General features: G+C 40.8%; 1 protein-coding gene across 1 annotated transcript in view; it reads right to left on the bottom strand.

Moving 5' to 3' along the window:
* Positions 1–653: 653 nt before the first annotated feature.
* The window catches only part of RIOK1 (RIO kinase 1), a gene marked incomplete at its 5' end in the record, with an annotated part of 30688 nt that continues 16401 nt past the window's right edge, over positions 654–14940 (bottom strand). Inside the window, 7 exons of the mRNA XM_080709890.1 lie at positions 654–807; positions 2678–2827; positions 6298–6351; positions 7131–7250; positions 9692–9757; positions 13486–13592; positions 14030–14133. Coding sequence (XP_080566016.1) covers positions 697–807; positions 2678–2827; positions 6298–6351; positions 7131–7250; positions 9692–9757; positions 13486–13592; positions 14030–14133 — 712 coding nt within the window. The 3' untranslated portion in view covers positions 654–696. The remainder of the gene's footprint in view (positions 808–2677; positions 2828–6297; positions 6352–7130; positions 7251–9691; positions 9758–13485; positions 13593–14029; positions 14134–14940) is intronic.

Here is a 14940-nt window from a genome sequence, read left to right as displayed (position 1 = left end):
AATGTGAACTACCCAAAGGCAATAATTTTTGTCTGCTCTGTTCACTGCTATATTCCCAGCACCTAAAATACTCAAATATCTGATGTATGAACTTGCTGAATGGTTGAATAAGAAATAGTGTATAAACTCTGAAGTCCTAGGTCAAAAAAGAGTATTGAGGCTGAAGTGTGAGTGCGTTACAAATGATCGACACATCCAGGGACAGAGCTGCCCTGAATGGGTGCACTGACGACCAAATGAATTCTCTTATGAGCGAAACTCTTAAAGAAACTACGGCCTCATAATAAAGTAACTGCAAATGTGTCTTTGGCATGTACAAAGAGAACAAAACGACTCCCCAAGTCTGTCCAAAGTGGCTTCACACTCACGTCAGGTCACAGACGAGTGTTTATCACATTTATGATGCTTCCCAAGACAGACGCGCAGGAGAAAACACATAAAAATAAAAATGTATGAAGTTCTTCATTAAAATAGTAGCTTAAATAAACCTTTTGTCAATATCAGGCATTGTCAATGACTAAATCTAGAACATCAGAACCGAGGGCTTTTTACATAATTACAGGAAAACACTTCAGTCGGTCTCCTAGCATGACTAAAACACACTTGGTTCAAGTCAAGAGGCACCTTCCAGATGCAGCTTTGAGTCTGGGTAAGAAAAGCAGCTGATGGGAAATGACTGTGCCACGGAGCTTCGTCCTATTTGCCTTTTTTTGTCTTGGCTGTCTTCTCCTTTCTTTTTTTCACATGTTTAGGAATTTTGTTTTTCCTTTTCTCTCTCTGGGCTTCTTTGACCATCTTTTTTCTTTCCTGTAATAAATAAAAGACCCCACAAATTTCATTACTTAGAGCACACATAAATTACAACTAAGTAGTTGAGAGGATAAAAGTGGATATAGCATAAAAGTTGGTGGTGAAACTTGGAATAGAACTGTCTTTGAGCTTACCTTTTGTTTTTGGTACTGGGGATTGAACCTAGGGGCACTCTATCTTTGAGCTATACCCAGGGGCATTCTACCTCCAGGCTACACCCCCAGCCCTTTTTTTTTTTTTTTTGGCTGCAGTACTGGGGATAGAACCCAAGGGCATTCTACCTCCAAGCCACACCCCAAGCCCTGTTCTTTATTCTTTATTTTGAAACAGCATCTCACTGAGTTGCAGAGGGCCTAAGTAGCTGAGGCTGGCTTCGAAACTGTGTGATCCTCCTGTCTCAGACTCCCAAGTACTGGATTATAGGTGTGTGTCACCATGCCTGGCTTCCCCAGCCCTATTTTTTTTTTTTTTTTTGCGGTACTGGGATAGAATCCAGTGGCATTCTACCTCCGAGCCACACCCCCAGCCCTGTTTTATACTCTTTATTTTGAAACAGGGTCTCACTGAATTGCAGAGGGCCTAAGTAGCTAACTGAGGCTGTCCACAAACCTGGATCCTCCTGTCTCAGCCCCCCAAATGCTGGGATTACAAGCGTGAGCCACCGCGCACGGCTCCAGCCTTATTTTTATTTTGAAACAGGATCTTACTAAGTTGCGGAGGGCCTAAGTAGCTGAGACTGGCCCCACTGGCCCCAAACCTGTGATCCTCCTGTCTTAGCCTCCCAAATATTGGAATTACAAGTGTGTGCCACCACACCTGGCTTCCTCAGCCCTATTTTTTTTTTTTTTTTTGCAATACTGGGGATGGAACCCAGTGGCATTCTATCTCCAAGCTACACCCCCAGCCCTACTTTTTTATTCTTTATTTTGAAACAGGGTCTCAGTTGCAAAGGGCCTCATTAAGTAGCTGAGGCTATCCTCTAACCACGATCCTCCACTCTCAGTCTCCCAAATGCTGAGATTACAAGCATATGCCACCATGCCCTGCTCCCCAGCCTGTTTTGAAACAGAATTCTTGATAAGTAGTTGAGGCTGTCCTCAAACCCATGATCTTCCTGTTTCAGCCTCCCAAGAACTAGTATTATACGCAAGTGCCACTGTGCCCGCCCGCCCGCCCGCCTTCCTTCCTTCTTTCCTGTTTGTGGTACTGAGGTTTGAACCCAGGAACTCTGCCTCTGAGCTATACTCTCAGGCCTATTTCATTTTTATTCTGAAACAGGATATCACTAAATTGACGAAGAGTCTTGCTGAGGCTGTCCTTGAATCTTTGATCCTCTTGCCCCAGACTACCTAGTACTGGGATTACAGGCACGCACACAACTACACTTGGCTCCAGTGAGCTTTATTAACAAAAGTTCGTAGACAACTAAACAGAAATATCCTTATGAATTTTTTTCTTGGCGGTAATGAGAATTGAACTCAGGGGTATTCTATCTTTGAGCTATACCCTCAGCCCACAGGCCTTTTAAAATAAATTTTATTTTGAAACAGAGTCTTGCTAAATTTCTGAGGCTAGCTTTGAATCTCAGATCCTCCCGTTTCAACCTCCCAAGTTCTGGGATTACAGGAGTGCACCACCAGATGAGGCTTCCTGTGGAGGTTACTAAATGTTTGCACTGCTTTTCTTCATAAGTTGCAGCCCAATCTCTAATGTTTCCCACCCCCAAAGCAAAATTAATATTTAGTTACTGAAAACTGTAATTAGAATTAAAGGTACATCACTATCTAGCTAGATCCTTCAGCAAAGAGAAATGAGAGCAGCCGCGCCATCACAATGAAGAAAAGGGGGATTTCAGTACTCGGCCGACCTTCTTGTCAATGTCAGGGTCAGTGGTCTTCCTGTCGCAAGCCTGGTCTCCGTGCTCTTCAGAGTCTGTGTCAGAGCATTCACAGCTGCCAGCATCTTCTGAATCGGAACAAGTCCTTTCCTTAACTTTATTTTCTAGAAGTGCAGGGACCTTTAAATTATTACAGAACCATGTTATTTGAAGTCAACTAGTTATCTTTTGTTATTAAATGTATTAGTGCCAGTATTTGGATTTCAGCCTTAAAGATATATTTTGAAAAACAATAAAACATTGAAACAGTAAATCAACATCAGAGAGAAAGATCAAAGTGGCAGTTCCAATGGGACTTAAGAATATACTCAAATGAAGGAACTAGGGCTTTACTGGGTGGCTTAGAAAAATAGCAGAACTGTGCTGCCACTTTCAGCAAATCAGAAGGGCTAGGCTGAGATTTGGAAGGTGTGATGTACAGAGATAAAAAGAAATAAAGATTTACTTGAATAATTTCACAGCTAAAACCTGTGATCCTCCTGTCTGAGCCTCCCAGGTACTGGATTAAGGTGTGTGCCACCATGTCCAGCAAAAAAGGAGCCTTTTGAAGGGTCACATGCCTTCTCTTATATGTAGAAGCGAGGGAGAAACTGGGACATTAGAGGAAGGAGAAAGGGAGGATCACTGAAAGAATCACTTCCACTGACATGTACATATGTTAGAACACCACTGCCAATCTCAACCAGGATGTGGAAGGAGGGGAATGAGGAGGGAGTTGGGAAAAAGCCGGCCAGGTGCTATGTGCATATATAGCGCTACACTGTGAACTGCATTATGATGTGAGACTATAATGCACCAATAAAAGTATAAAAAATTAAATTTAAAAAGGAGCCTTTTTATAAAGGAAATTTCTCTTAAAAACTCTTAAAAGACAGGAAAGGTGGTCCTAGCTGCTTGGGAGGCTGAGGTAACCACTTGAATCTGGGGCTACACTGGGTGACATGGCTAGATCTTATCTCAAAAAAAATTCACTAGCTGGGCATGGTGGCACACGTGTATAATACCATTACTTGGGAGGTTGAGCTAGGAGGGTCAGAGGTTCAAGGACAGCCTCGGCAAGTAGTGAAAGTTTCATTAACCTACTGAGACCCCATTTCAAAAATAAAAAGGAGCTGGGTGTTTTGGCGCATGTTTATAATCCCAGTACCTGGGAGCTGAGACATGAGGATCATAGGTTCGCTGCCAGCCTCAGCTACTTAGTGAGGACCCCACAACTTAGTGAGACCTGTTTCAAAATAAAGAATAAAAAATCGGGCTGGGGATATAGCTTGGAGGTAGAATGTCCTTAGGTTCAATTCCCAGCACCACAAAAATAAATAAATAAATAAATAAATAAATAAATAAATAAATAAATAGACCAGGCGTGGTGACACACGCTTGTAATCCCAGCATTTGGAAGATTGAGACCAGAGGATCATGGTTCGTGGACAGCCTCAGCTATTTAGTGAGGCCCTCTGAAACTTAGTGAGACCCTGTTTCAAAATAAAGAGTAAAAAACTGGTTTGGGGGTGTAGCTTGGAGGTTGAATGGCCCTGGTTTCCATTCCTAGACCAGCAAAAAAAAAAAAAAAAAAAAAAAGGTTGGGGGTATAGCTCAGAAGTAGAATGTCCCTGGGTTCAATCCCCACTACCACTACCAATAAATAAGTAAATAAAACAATGTTTCTTTTTAAAAATCTTTTTTTTTTTTTTTTTTTTGTAAATGTGGCACTAGGAATTGAATATCCCAGGAACATTCTACCTGTCAGCTATACTTTTAGCCCTATTTTGAAATAGGGTCTCACTAAGTTGGGGAGGGTCTTGTTAAGTTGCTGAGGCTGGCTATCCTTGCACCTGCCATCTTCTTGTCTCAGCCTTCCAAGTACTGGGATTACAACCTGGTGGTACCATGCTCAGCTACTTTATAATAATCTTTTAAAGAAAATTTTCTTGATAATTATAACAAGATCTTCATGCACTGGAATTCAAAGCACAACTTTTCTATACTACATGCTTTATCTAACTTGGAAAAACAAAGCCAGGCATGGTGGTACACACATGTAATCCTGGTACCTGGGAGGCTGTCTGGGTTTCAGGATAGCCTCAGCAAGTAGTGAGATTGTCAGAACTTAGTGAGACCCAGGTCTCGAAATACAAAATACTGGAATTCCCCAAATTTAATTATTTTCACAGTACATTAATTATTTTCACAGTATCATTCATTTTGTTGTTGCTCTGCTGGGGATTGAACTCATGGATCTTGACCTCTGAGCTACACTCTTAGCCCTTTTTATTTTCAAACAGTATTGCTAAGGTGCCCAGGCTGGCCTTGAACCTGTGATCCTCCAGTCTCAGCCTCCCAAGTACTGGGATTACAGGCATGCACCACTATGCTAGCCAGATAATCAATTTTTGAAGGCAAATTGTGATCCTTTACTTAACCCTTTAATTAAGAAGACTTACAAAATTACCTTTATTGCTGCAATTAGAAATACTTAATCCTTGCCCTTCTAAAATGTAAAAAGAAAAGGAACACTACATAGGACCTCAACACAATAAGACTACTGAACTCATGAGACTGTTTTTCAGTGTTACATACTGGTAACCACATTCCATACTTTTTTTTTTTTTTTTTTGTCTTTTTTGGAACCGGGGATCAATCCATACTATTTTTCAGCTCATTGTAAAAACAATAAGCACATGGCTATCATTAATAGCTTACAAATGAAGACAAAAAAAGCTTCACTTAGAACAACAGAACAATTCAGAAAGAAAAAAAAGACTAACAAATACATTTTCAAATTCCATTAACACAGTTAGAAACGTCACAAAGAACATTTCTAAAAATCCCCATAGGAGCCAGGCGTGGTAGCCCACGCTTGTAATCCCAGCATTTGGGAGGCTGAGACTGAAGTATCACGGTTCATAGACAGCCTTGGCTCCTTCTGAAGTATCATGGTTCGCAGACAGCCTTGGCTCCTTAGTGAGGCCCTCCACAACTTAGTGAGACCCTGTTTCAAAATAAAGAATAAAAAATAGGGCAGAGGGTGTAGCTCAAAGGTCGAATGCCCCTGGGTTCCATCCCCAGACCCATAAAAAAATAAGCCCATAGAATATTACATTAATAAATATAATAGATTTAATTTCTGTGTGGGAGGTACTAGGGATTGAACTTGGGGGCGTTCTACCACTGAGCTACACCTCAGCCCTTTTTATTTTTATGAAGGATCTTGATAAGTTGCCAAGGCTGGCCTTGAACTTGCAACTCTCCTGTTCCAGCCTCCCAAGTTAAGGGCCTTTGCTACCAAGCCTGGCTGATCATTTAAAAAAAAATTTTTTTTTGGAGGTGCTGGGGTTCCTGGGAGCCCTTTTACCTCCGGGCTACACTCCCAGACCTATTTTTTATATTTTTATTTGGAAACAGGGTCTCTTAAGCCAGCGTGGCTGGCTTCGAACCTGCACGATCCTCCTGTCTCCACCACCCAAGCGCAGGGATTACAAGCGTGCGCCACCACGCCCGGCCCATTTTAAAAATTTTAATATTATTTTAAGTTAAGTTTTATATCCTTTAAAAGACTTTACACACAAACAATAATAACATGTTCTTCATACCTTCTGAACTCCTGATAAATCTTTCTTCAGTCCTGTGACAGTCTGGTATAGAATCTTGTAACCAAAAGGGAGAAAAAAATCAACATAAAAACTGGACAGTGATAGCTACACATTGTACCATTAAACAATGTGGATTAACTAGTATCTTCTATGATTATACTTAAATGTTACCTCATAGTAAGGAAGGTTTACACCATGATGTTACTCTTCTACAGCAGGCACACCAAGCCCACAGATCAAATCCAACCAGTTACCCAACAGATTGTACAAATGAATATTAATCTGACAATCGTGAATACAAACTTTGAACCTCAATAAGTGTTATCCCCTTCTCCAAAATAACTCCACATTTCTCTCACTAGTAAATCTATATTATAAAAAGTTTTATTTAATTATTAGAGGGTTTTTAAATTATGAATAAAAATTAGGGAAATATCAATTTTGTCTCTGGTTATATAAAAACCTACATAAATCTTACTTCTTGGGTGGCAAAGTGAAAAATTTACAATCTGGTCTTTTAGTAGAAAATGTACACGTATGAAATATGTTAGTGGATCTAATATAATAAAACAATTACAGCCTAGACTTCTGTAAGATTCTTCCCTTTTCTCTAATTGTATCTGTTGGACTTATTCAAATGTATCACCCTCATCTATACCAATGAATTATCTTTACGTCCAATGTACACAGAGGACACGCTCATACAAAGGGGGCTAGCCACCCTCTGGCTCAGAAGCCAACACTCAAGATTAGAGGCACTCAAGCGGCTCACGCTTTGGAACAGTCCTCTTCTGTCACAGACCTGTTTGCTATATACAAAGCAAGGTACTCACATTGTCCTGTTGAGCATTCATGGCCATGTCCTCTTCCTTCAATTTCATCATTATATCTATATCCCTCTCATAATTTTTTACTTCATTCAAGGTCCTTGGAATATATGCTCGCTTAAACACCTAACAGACAGAGGGGAGAAGCAAAATTGAAACCGTTACTCATACACCCCTGGAAGTATGGAAGACTCTCCCATCATCAGCTCCCCTACTAATTCTCAGCCAAGCTGTCTGTACCCCCTGGTATTGTATCTACTATATGGTGTGCCAAAAACAATTAGTTACTGATGAAAAGGCACTACATTTTACATATAATTGTGTGTGTGTGTGTGTGTGTGTGTGTGTGTGTGTGTGCGTGTACATGTTACTGGAGATTGAGCCCAGGGGCATTCTATCTCTGAGCTACACCACCAGCCCTATTTTTTTTTATTTATTTATTTATTTATTTATTTATTTATTTATTTATTTATTTGGTCTGGGGATGGAACCCAGGAGCATTTGACCTCTGAGATACACCCCCTGCTCTGTTTTTTTATTCTTTATTTTGAAACAGGGTCTCACTGAGTTGCAGAAGGCCTCACTAAGTAGCTGAGGCTGTCGGAGAACTGCGATCCTCCAGTCTCAACCTCCCAAATGCTGGGATTACAAGTGTGTGGCACCACGCCTGGCTTATTATTTTATTTTGAAACAGGGTCTCACTAAGTTGCAGAGGGCCTAAGTTGTTGATGCTGGCTATGGATGTGCAATCCTCCTGTCTAGACCTAAGTACTGGGATTACAAGCAAGAGCCACCACTCCCAGCTGCGTATAATTTATTTTTATTTTATTTATTTATTTTTGGTGGATCGGGGATGGAACCCAGGAGCATTCGACCTCTGAGCTACACCCTCTGCCCTATGTTTTATTTTTCATTTTAAAACAGGGTCTCACTAATGCCGGGCGTGGTGGCGCACGCTTGTAATCCCCGCGCAGGTTTGAAGCCAGCCCCGCGCGCTGGCTTAGGAGACCCTGTTTCCAAATAAAAATGTAAAAATAGGTCTGGGAGTGTAGCCCGGAGGTACAAGGGCTTCCAGGAACCCCAGTACCACAAAAAAAAAAAAAAAAAAAAAAAAAAAACAGGGTCTCACTAAATTGCAGAGGGCCTCACTAAGTAGCCGAGGCTGTCCACAAACCGTGATCCTCTGGTCTCAGCCTCCCAAATGCTGGGATTACAAGCGTGCACCACTACTCCCAGCTTGCGTATAATTTATTTTAAGGAAGAAAAAAAGCATCATAGCTCATCAAAAGTTATCCTTAGAGTAACATCTAAGTATGAGGGAAAGGGGTGGAGTTATAGAAGGCAAGCACTACCTGGCTATACCGTACAAAGGAACATCACCTACCCAGCTGCTGGAGTGAAAGAAGGTTGCGAACTGCTATAAATAGAGGGTACTTAATCATCCATCACACTAAGAACTTTAAGAATTTAAAAAATAAAAAAGCCAGCCGGGAGTGGTGGCACACATTTATAATCCTAGTACTTGGGAGGCTGAGACAGGAGGATCAAGCAGGTTCAAAGCCAGCCTTGGCTACTTAGTAAGGCTCCCAGCAACTTCATGAGACCCTGTTTCAAAATAAAACATAAAAATAGGTCTGAAAGTATAGTTCAGAAGTAGAAAGCCCCTGGGTTCCACCCCCAGTACCACCACCCCCAAAAAAGCCTATGATAAATCTTTTAACAAAAAATGCTGACTTCCTACACTAAACTAATTTAAGGCATAAATATTTAAAGTATTTAAGATTTACAATATTTATGGAATCAATACTTAAGTCATTTAAAAAGTTACAACTGGAGCCAGGAATGGTGGTGCACTTGTAATCCCAGCCCTTGGGAAGCTGAGACAGGAGGATCATGCAGTTTTGAAGCCAGCCTCAACTACTTAGTGAGGCTCTCAGCAACTTAGTGAGACCCTGTTTCCAAGTTTTAAAAAAAAATAGGTCTGGGAGTATAGCCCAGAGGTAGAAAGCCTCTAGGTTCCACCCCACAGTACCACCAAAAAAAAAAAAAAAAAGTTACAATTGTAAACTAAAAATATGTTTTTCTTTCTTAACATGCCCCACAGGCTCTTTAAATATTTCTGCAGTGCCCAGGTAGGATAGAACACACCTGTAATCCCAATACTTGGGAGGCCAAGACAGGATGATTGCAAGTTTAAGGACAGCCTCAGCAACATAGTGAATCCCTCAGCAATTTAGTGAGACCATTTCAAAAGTAAAAAATAAAAAAGGGCTGGAAGTATAGTTTAGAGGTAGAATGCCTCTGGGTTCAATCCCTAGTACTACAACAAAACAAAACAAAATAAAACAAAACACCCCACAAAACCAAAAGCTTTTCTCTACCTATGACCAAGGGCTATAATAGATTGCTGACTAGAACAATACAATGGAATATAAATTATGCAACTTAGCCTGGTCGAATTATGTACCATGTATCTATGAGAATCAAGTTCATGTTCTACCAATATAAAATATAAAAGCTCAAAGCACATGCATTCCCTAAGGCTGTAAATAGATAATAAATACTACCTCTTCATCCACATGATCTTGGTTAGACCTTTCTTCCTTGGTCCTCTGAGCTGCTATTTCCATTGCCTTTTAAAGAGAACAAAAAATAAATATATTTTTTCTTTACTTAAGCCTAGAAAAGATACATGCCATCTCTTTAGTATGAACTTGTTCTGATCTTTATAGACATTATCTCTTCACACTTCTGAAGGTAATCACACCTAATGGTGTGGGTTTGCTCTCTACCACAGATCCCAGCAAAACACTTGCCATCACCCCCGACCCCCAACAGAATAAACTCTTAGCCTCAGAGATCCCCTGCCCCTCTTCTTCAAAAGCAATACTACTCTGGGGCTGGGAGTGTGGTTCAGTGGTAGTGCACTTGCCTAGCATGCACGAGGCCCAGGTTCTATTCCCAGCACTACAAAAAAGCAAAGGCAACACTAAAAATTCTGAAATTGTTAGCAAAAATATTTACTAAAGGAAAACTGAGACCCAAACAATGAAGGAACTAGCTGGGTACAGTGGCATGCACCTGTAGTTCCAGCTACTCAGGACACTGAAGCAGGAGGATTAGTTGAGTTCAGCATTTTGAGGACAGCCTGGGCAACATAGTGAGACCCTGTCACCCTTTCCCTGTCCCCCCCAAAATGAAAAGATCCCTTAATTCCTTTGAAGACAGCAAAGGGAATCACAAGAATGCATAGATGACTCTAATGCTGCTGTAGTATAAACCACCAATGAAAGCTCTCTGGGCAAACCATGACTGAAACTAAGAAGCTGACAAAGACTCTATAGGTTCCTTTGGCTTGGAAAATTATAAACTGAAGATCTATTCTCTACCCCAGTTAGGCTATATAGAAGAAAAATAGTGTAAATAGGGTTTTCTGATTTATTTTAATAACAGACATTAAAATCAGTACTAAATTCAAAAGATTAAAAATAAATGGCATTCTACCTCTAAGCTTTACCCCTAGCCCATTTTATTTTTTATTCTGACACAAGGTTTCATTAAGTTGCTCAGACTGGCCTTGAACCTGCACTCCTGTCTCAGCCTTCCAAGTACTGGCATTACAAACATGCCCCCACTAAGCCCAGCTGATAATTCAATTAACTTTGTGGTTACCTACTATGTGCCAAGTACTGATCAGGTGCTGACAATATACAAAACTCGTGAGCCGCATGCTTGTAATCCCAGCTTTTGGGAAGCTGAGACTGGAGGATCGCGGTTCGCGGACAGCCTCAGCTACTTAGTGAGGCCCTCTGCAACTCAGTGAGACCCTGTTTCAAAATAAAGAATAAAAAATAGGGCTGGGGTTGGAGCTCATAGGTAGAATGCCCTTGGGTTCCATCCTCAATACCACACACACACAAAAAGCTTCTGTCCTTTAAGAGTTTATGGTCCAGTAGTAAAAAGAACTTAGTAGACTAGGAAGTGATATGTGACTACTTCTATTATAGCCATATAAAAAGGAAAGATACTTATGAGAACAATGATTTTTGCAGAACTTCCCCTGGAAATGTTTCTTCACTGGGCTTTAAAGATCATTAGGCAGAGCAAGCAAAGCACAGACAGCAACAGGAAGGCAGTCCAGGAAAAGAGGAAAATGTGAGAAAGTAGGATCAAACCTGATACCCGTGTAAGAACTATGTGCCATGTATTAAAAATCCTGTGATTCAATGATGACAAATGGAAAAAATAAACTGGGTTACATCAAAACTAAAAGCTTCTGTGCATGAAAGGAAACAATCAATATAGTAAAAAGGTTAACTCACGAAATGGGAGAAAATATTTGCAAATACCATAATATATAAAGAACTACAACTCAACAGCAAGCAAACAATCTGCTTAAATATGGGCAAAGGACTTGAACACACATTTCTCCAAAGAAGATAAATAAATGGGCAAAAAACACAAGAAAAGACGCTCAACATCACTAATTATTAGAGAAACGCAAACTAAAACCGTACTGAGATACTACCTCACACACATTAGGATGGCTACTGCCAAAGAAGTCATAAAACAATAAACACTGGTAAGGGTGTAGAGAAACTGGAACCCTGCACACTGCTGCTAAGAATGCAGACTAGTACAGCTGCCACTGTTTAAAAAGTATGGCAATTCCCTGAAAACTTCAAACTAGAATTACTACATGATCTAGTAATTCCACTTCTGGGTATACATTCAAAAGAAAGAAAAGCAGGGCCTTGAAATATGTTTATATACGCATGTTCATAGCAGCACTATTCACAACAGTCAAAAGGTGGAAGCAACTTGAGCATCTGCTAATAGATAAATAGATACACAAAATGTGGTACATATACAAGGAAGAAGAGGAAAGAAATCCTGTCACTTGCTACAACACGAACCCTGCTCAAGACATTATGCTAAGTGAAATAAACCAGTTACAAAAAGACAAAGATTCTATGATTCTACTTATAAGATGTACCAAGAGAGGCCAGGAGTGGTGGTGCCTGCTTGTAATCCCCGCGCTTGGGAGGCGGAGACAGAAGGATCGTGCAGGTTCGAAGCCAGCCATGCTGGCTTAAGAGACCCTGTTTCCAAATAAACATATAAAATAGGTCTGGGAGTGTAGCCTGGAGGTAGAAGGGCTTCCAGGAACCCCCATACCACACACACAAAAAGAAGTACCAAGAGTAGCCAAATTCATAAAGAGAAGAAATAAAATGGTGACTGCTAGAGGCTGGGAGTTGTTTAGTGCATATAGTTTAATGCATATAGTTTTAATGTTTTAGTGCATATAGTTTTAATTTGGAATAATGGGAAAGCTCTGAGGTTGAAGAGTAGTAATGTCTGCACAATAATGACTGTAGTTAATGCTCCTGAACTAAACACTTGAAAAGGATTAAATAGCAGATTTTATGTGTATCTTATTATAACTAAAAATTCCAAACTAGGCATACAGTAATGCATGATTATGTCCCAACACTCAGGAGGCTGAGGCAGGAGAATCACAAGTTCAAGACTAGCCACAGCAACTTGAGAAACCCCGTCTCAAAATAAAATTTTAAAAAGGGCAGGGAGCTGGGCATGGTGGCACAGGCCACTTGGGAGGCTGAAACAGGAAGATTGCAAGTTCAAGGACAGCCTCAGCAATATAGCGAAAATCTCAGTAATCTAGCGAGACCTTATTTCAAAACAATCTTTATTCTAAAAAGAAAAAATAGAGCCAGGTATGGTGGCACAAGCTTGTAATCCCAGTACTTGGAAGGCTGAGACAGGAGGATCGCAGATTCGCGGCCAGCCTCAGCTACTTAGGCCCTCTGCAACTTAGTGAGACCCTGTTTCAAAATAAAGAATAAAAAATAGGGCTGGGGGTATAGTTCAGAGGTAGATGCCCCCCAGGTTCAATCCCTAGCACCACAATAAATAAATAAACAAATAAAGTAATAGAAAAACTGGGCACACAAACATACACAAGAGTTGGGATGAAACTCAAAGGCAGAATGTTCCTGGGTTCAATCCTCAGTATCCCAAAACAAAACTAAAATTCAGAAAGCCATCTAAGAAACACTGGAAAAGAATTAATAACCAAAACTCTAACAGGTTCCCTACTAAAAATTCACAGAGGGTGAGAATCAATGTGGTCTTTGCCAGGTGATTAAAGTCAAGAAGCCTAAATTTACCATGGGCTGTTTTGCTATGTTTTTAATTCTCCATATGTGAAATGAGAAGGCTTAGGAAGTCATCAAAATGTGTAAATTCCACTAAGCAATCTGAGTTCCGCAGAAGTGCCACACAAATGCAAACGACTCTGCTGCTTTCACCTCTCCTCTCCCTCACCCCACCTCACCTTTGAGAGGTAAGCATCCATGTTCTCAGGCGTGATGGAAGGGTCTGTGACAAACTCAAAGAGCTCCCGCACAGTCATGACCGCAACAGCGTGCTTTAGGAAGAAATCTCTCAAAAGAAAAAATGTTAACGATAGCTTTACAAGGGAAAGTTAGTATTTCAATTGCTATATAGAAAAATAAAAAGTATATACTGTCTCTCAGAAAATGGCTCAAGTATCGCTGCATTCAACAAGGTAGTGACAAGACTTTACACCAACTGTTTGAGTACAGAACATACATAAAAAGCTGCTAGAAAAGTCCACTTTCTTTAGGCGTGGTGGCACACACCTGTGATCCCAGGACTTGGGAGGCTGAGACAGGAGAATCACAGGTTAGTAGCCAGCCTGAGCAACTTAGTAGGCTTTCAGCAACTTAGGGAGACCATTTCAAAATAAAAAATAAAATAGGGATTGGAGTGTAGCTGAGAGGTAAAGTGCCCCCAGTTCAATCCCCAGTACACCCACACCCACACCCACACCAAGGAAAATTCCACTTTGTACTCACCATTGACATTGGCACAGTCTTTCCTCAAGAACTCCAAGGCATGTGGGTGGTCATGTTCCACAGACTGAGAGACATCAATGATGTACACATCTCCACCATGATACCTTGTGGGCCAGAGATAACAGAAGGTACAGAATATCAATACTGTACTAAGACTTTTTGTTTTAAAAAATTCTATTCTTAAAGAGAAATAATTCATAAGATAGACAAAAAGGGGACATCTGGATCAAGAGATAAAAACTAGTAAAATTTCCAAAGCCCATTAACTCTGTTAATGACTAAAGTGGTCAGTTCTATGACTATAATCACTGAAGGCAGGGATTACCTCTTTTTTCTTTTTTGGGGGTATTAGGGAGTGAACATCTCAGAGCTACACCCTCAGCCTTTTTTATTTCGTATTAAAAATTTGAAGTCAGGATTGCATTAAATTGCTGAGGCTGGCCTCGAACCTGAGATTTTACTGTCTCAACATCCCAAACACTGAAATTAGAGGCCTGGCAGGGACTCAGGGACTACCTCTTAACTGTTATAGAATGGCCCCTTGAAGAGGTCTTAAGTTGGTGTTTGGAGCTGATGTAATTGAGTCATGAGGATTATAACCCCAGCAGTGGGTAAGTCCATTGAAACAGATTTATCTGAGTGGTGGACTATGCCAGGATATGGCCGGGGGAGGTGGGCCCCTGGGGTGCAGCCCTGGGATTATCTGTGGCTCCTCCTCCCCTCACTTGCTCATGCTTCCAGCCTCCGCCATGTGAGCAGCGGGCCCTGTGCTCTCCCTTTCTCTGCTTCCCCCCTGACCTCACACGGACTCAACCCGAAAACTGTTAGCAAATAAATCTTTCTTCGTCTAAATTACATGGGCAGATCTTTTACATTATGACAACTTTACAACTTCAGAATATGGTACGGCT

The sequence above is a fragment of the Muscardinus avellanarius genome (assembly GCF_963383645.1).
Source record: "Muscardinus avellanarius genome assembly, chromosome: 14".
Taxonomy (NCBI): domain Eukaryota; kingdom Metazoa; phylum Chordata; class Mammalia; order Rodentia; family Gliridae; genus Muscardinus; species Muscardinus avellanarius.
The sequence above is the reverse complement of the archived record's forward strand: the minus strand, read 5'-3'. Positions and strand labels throughout refer to the sequence as shown.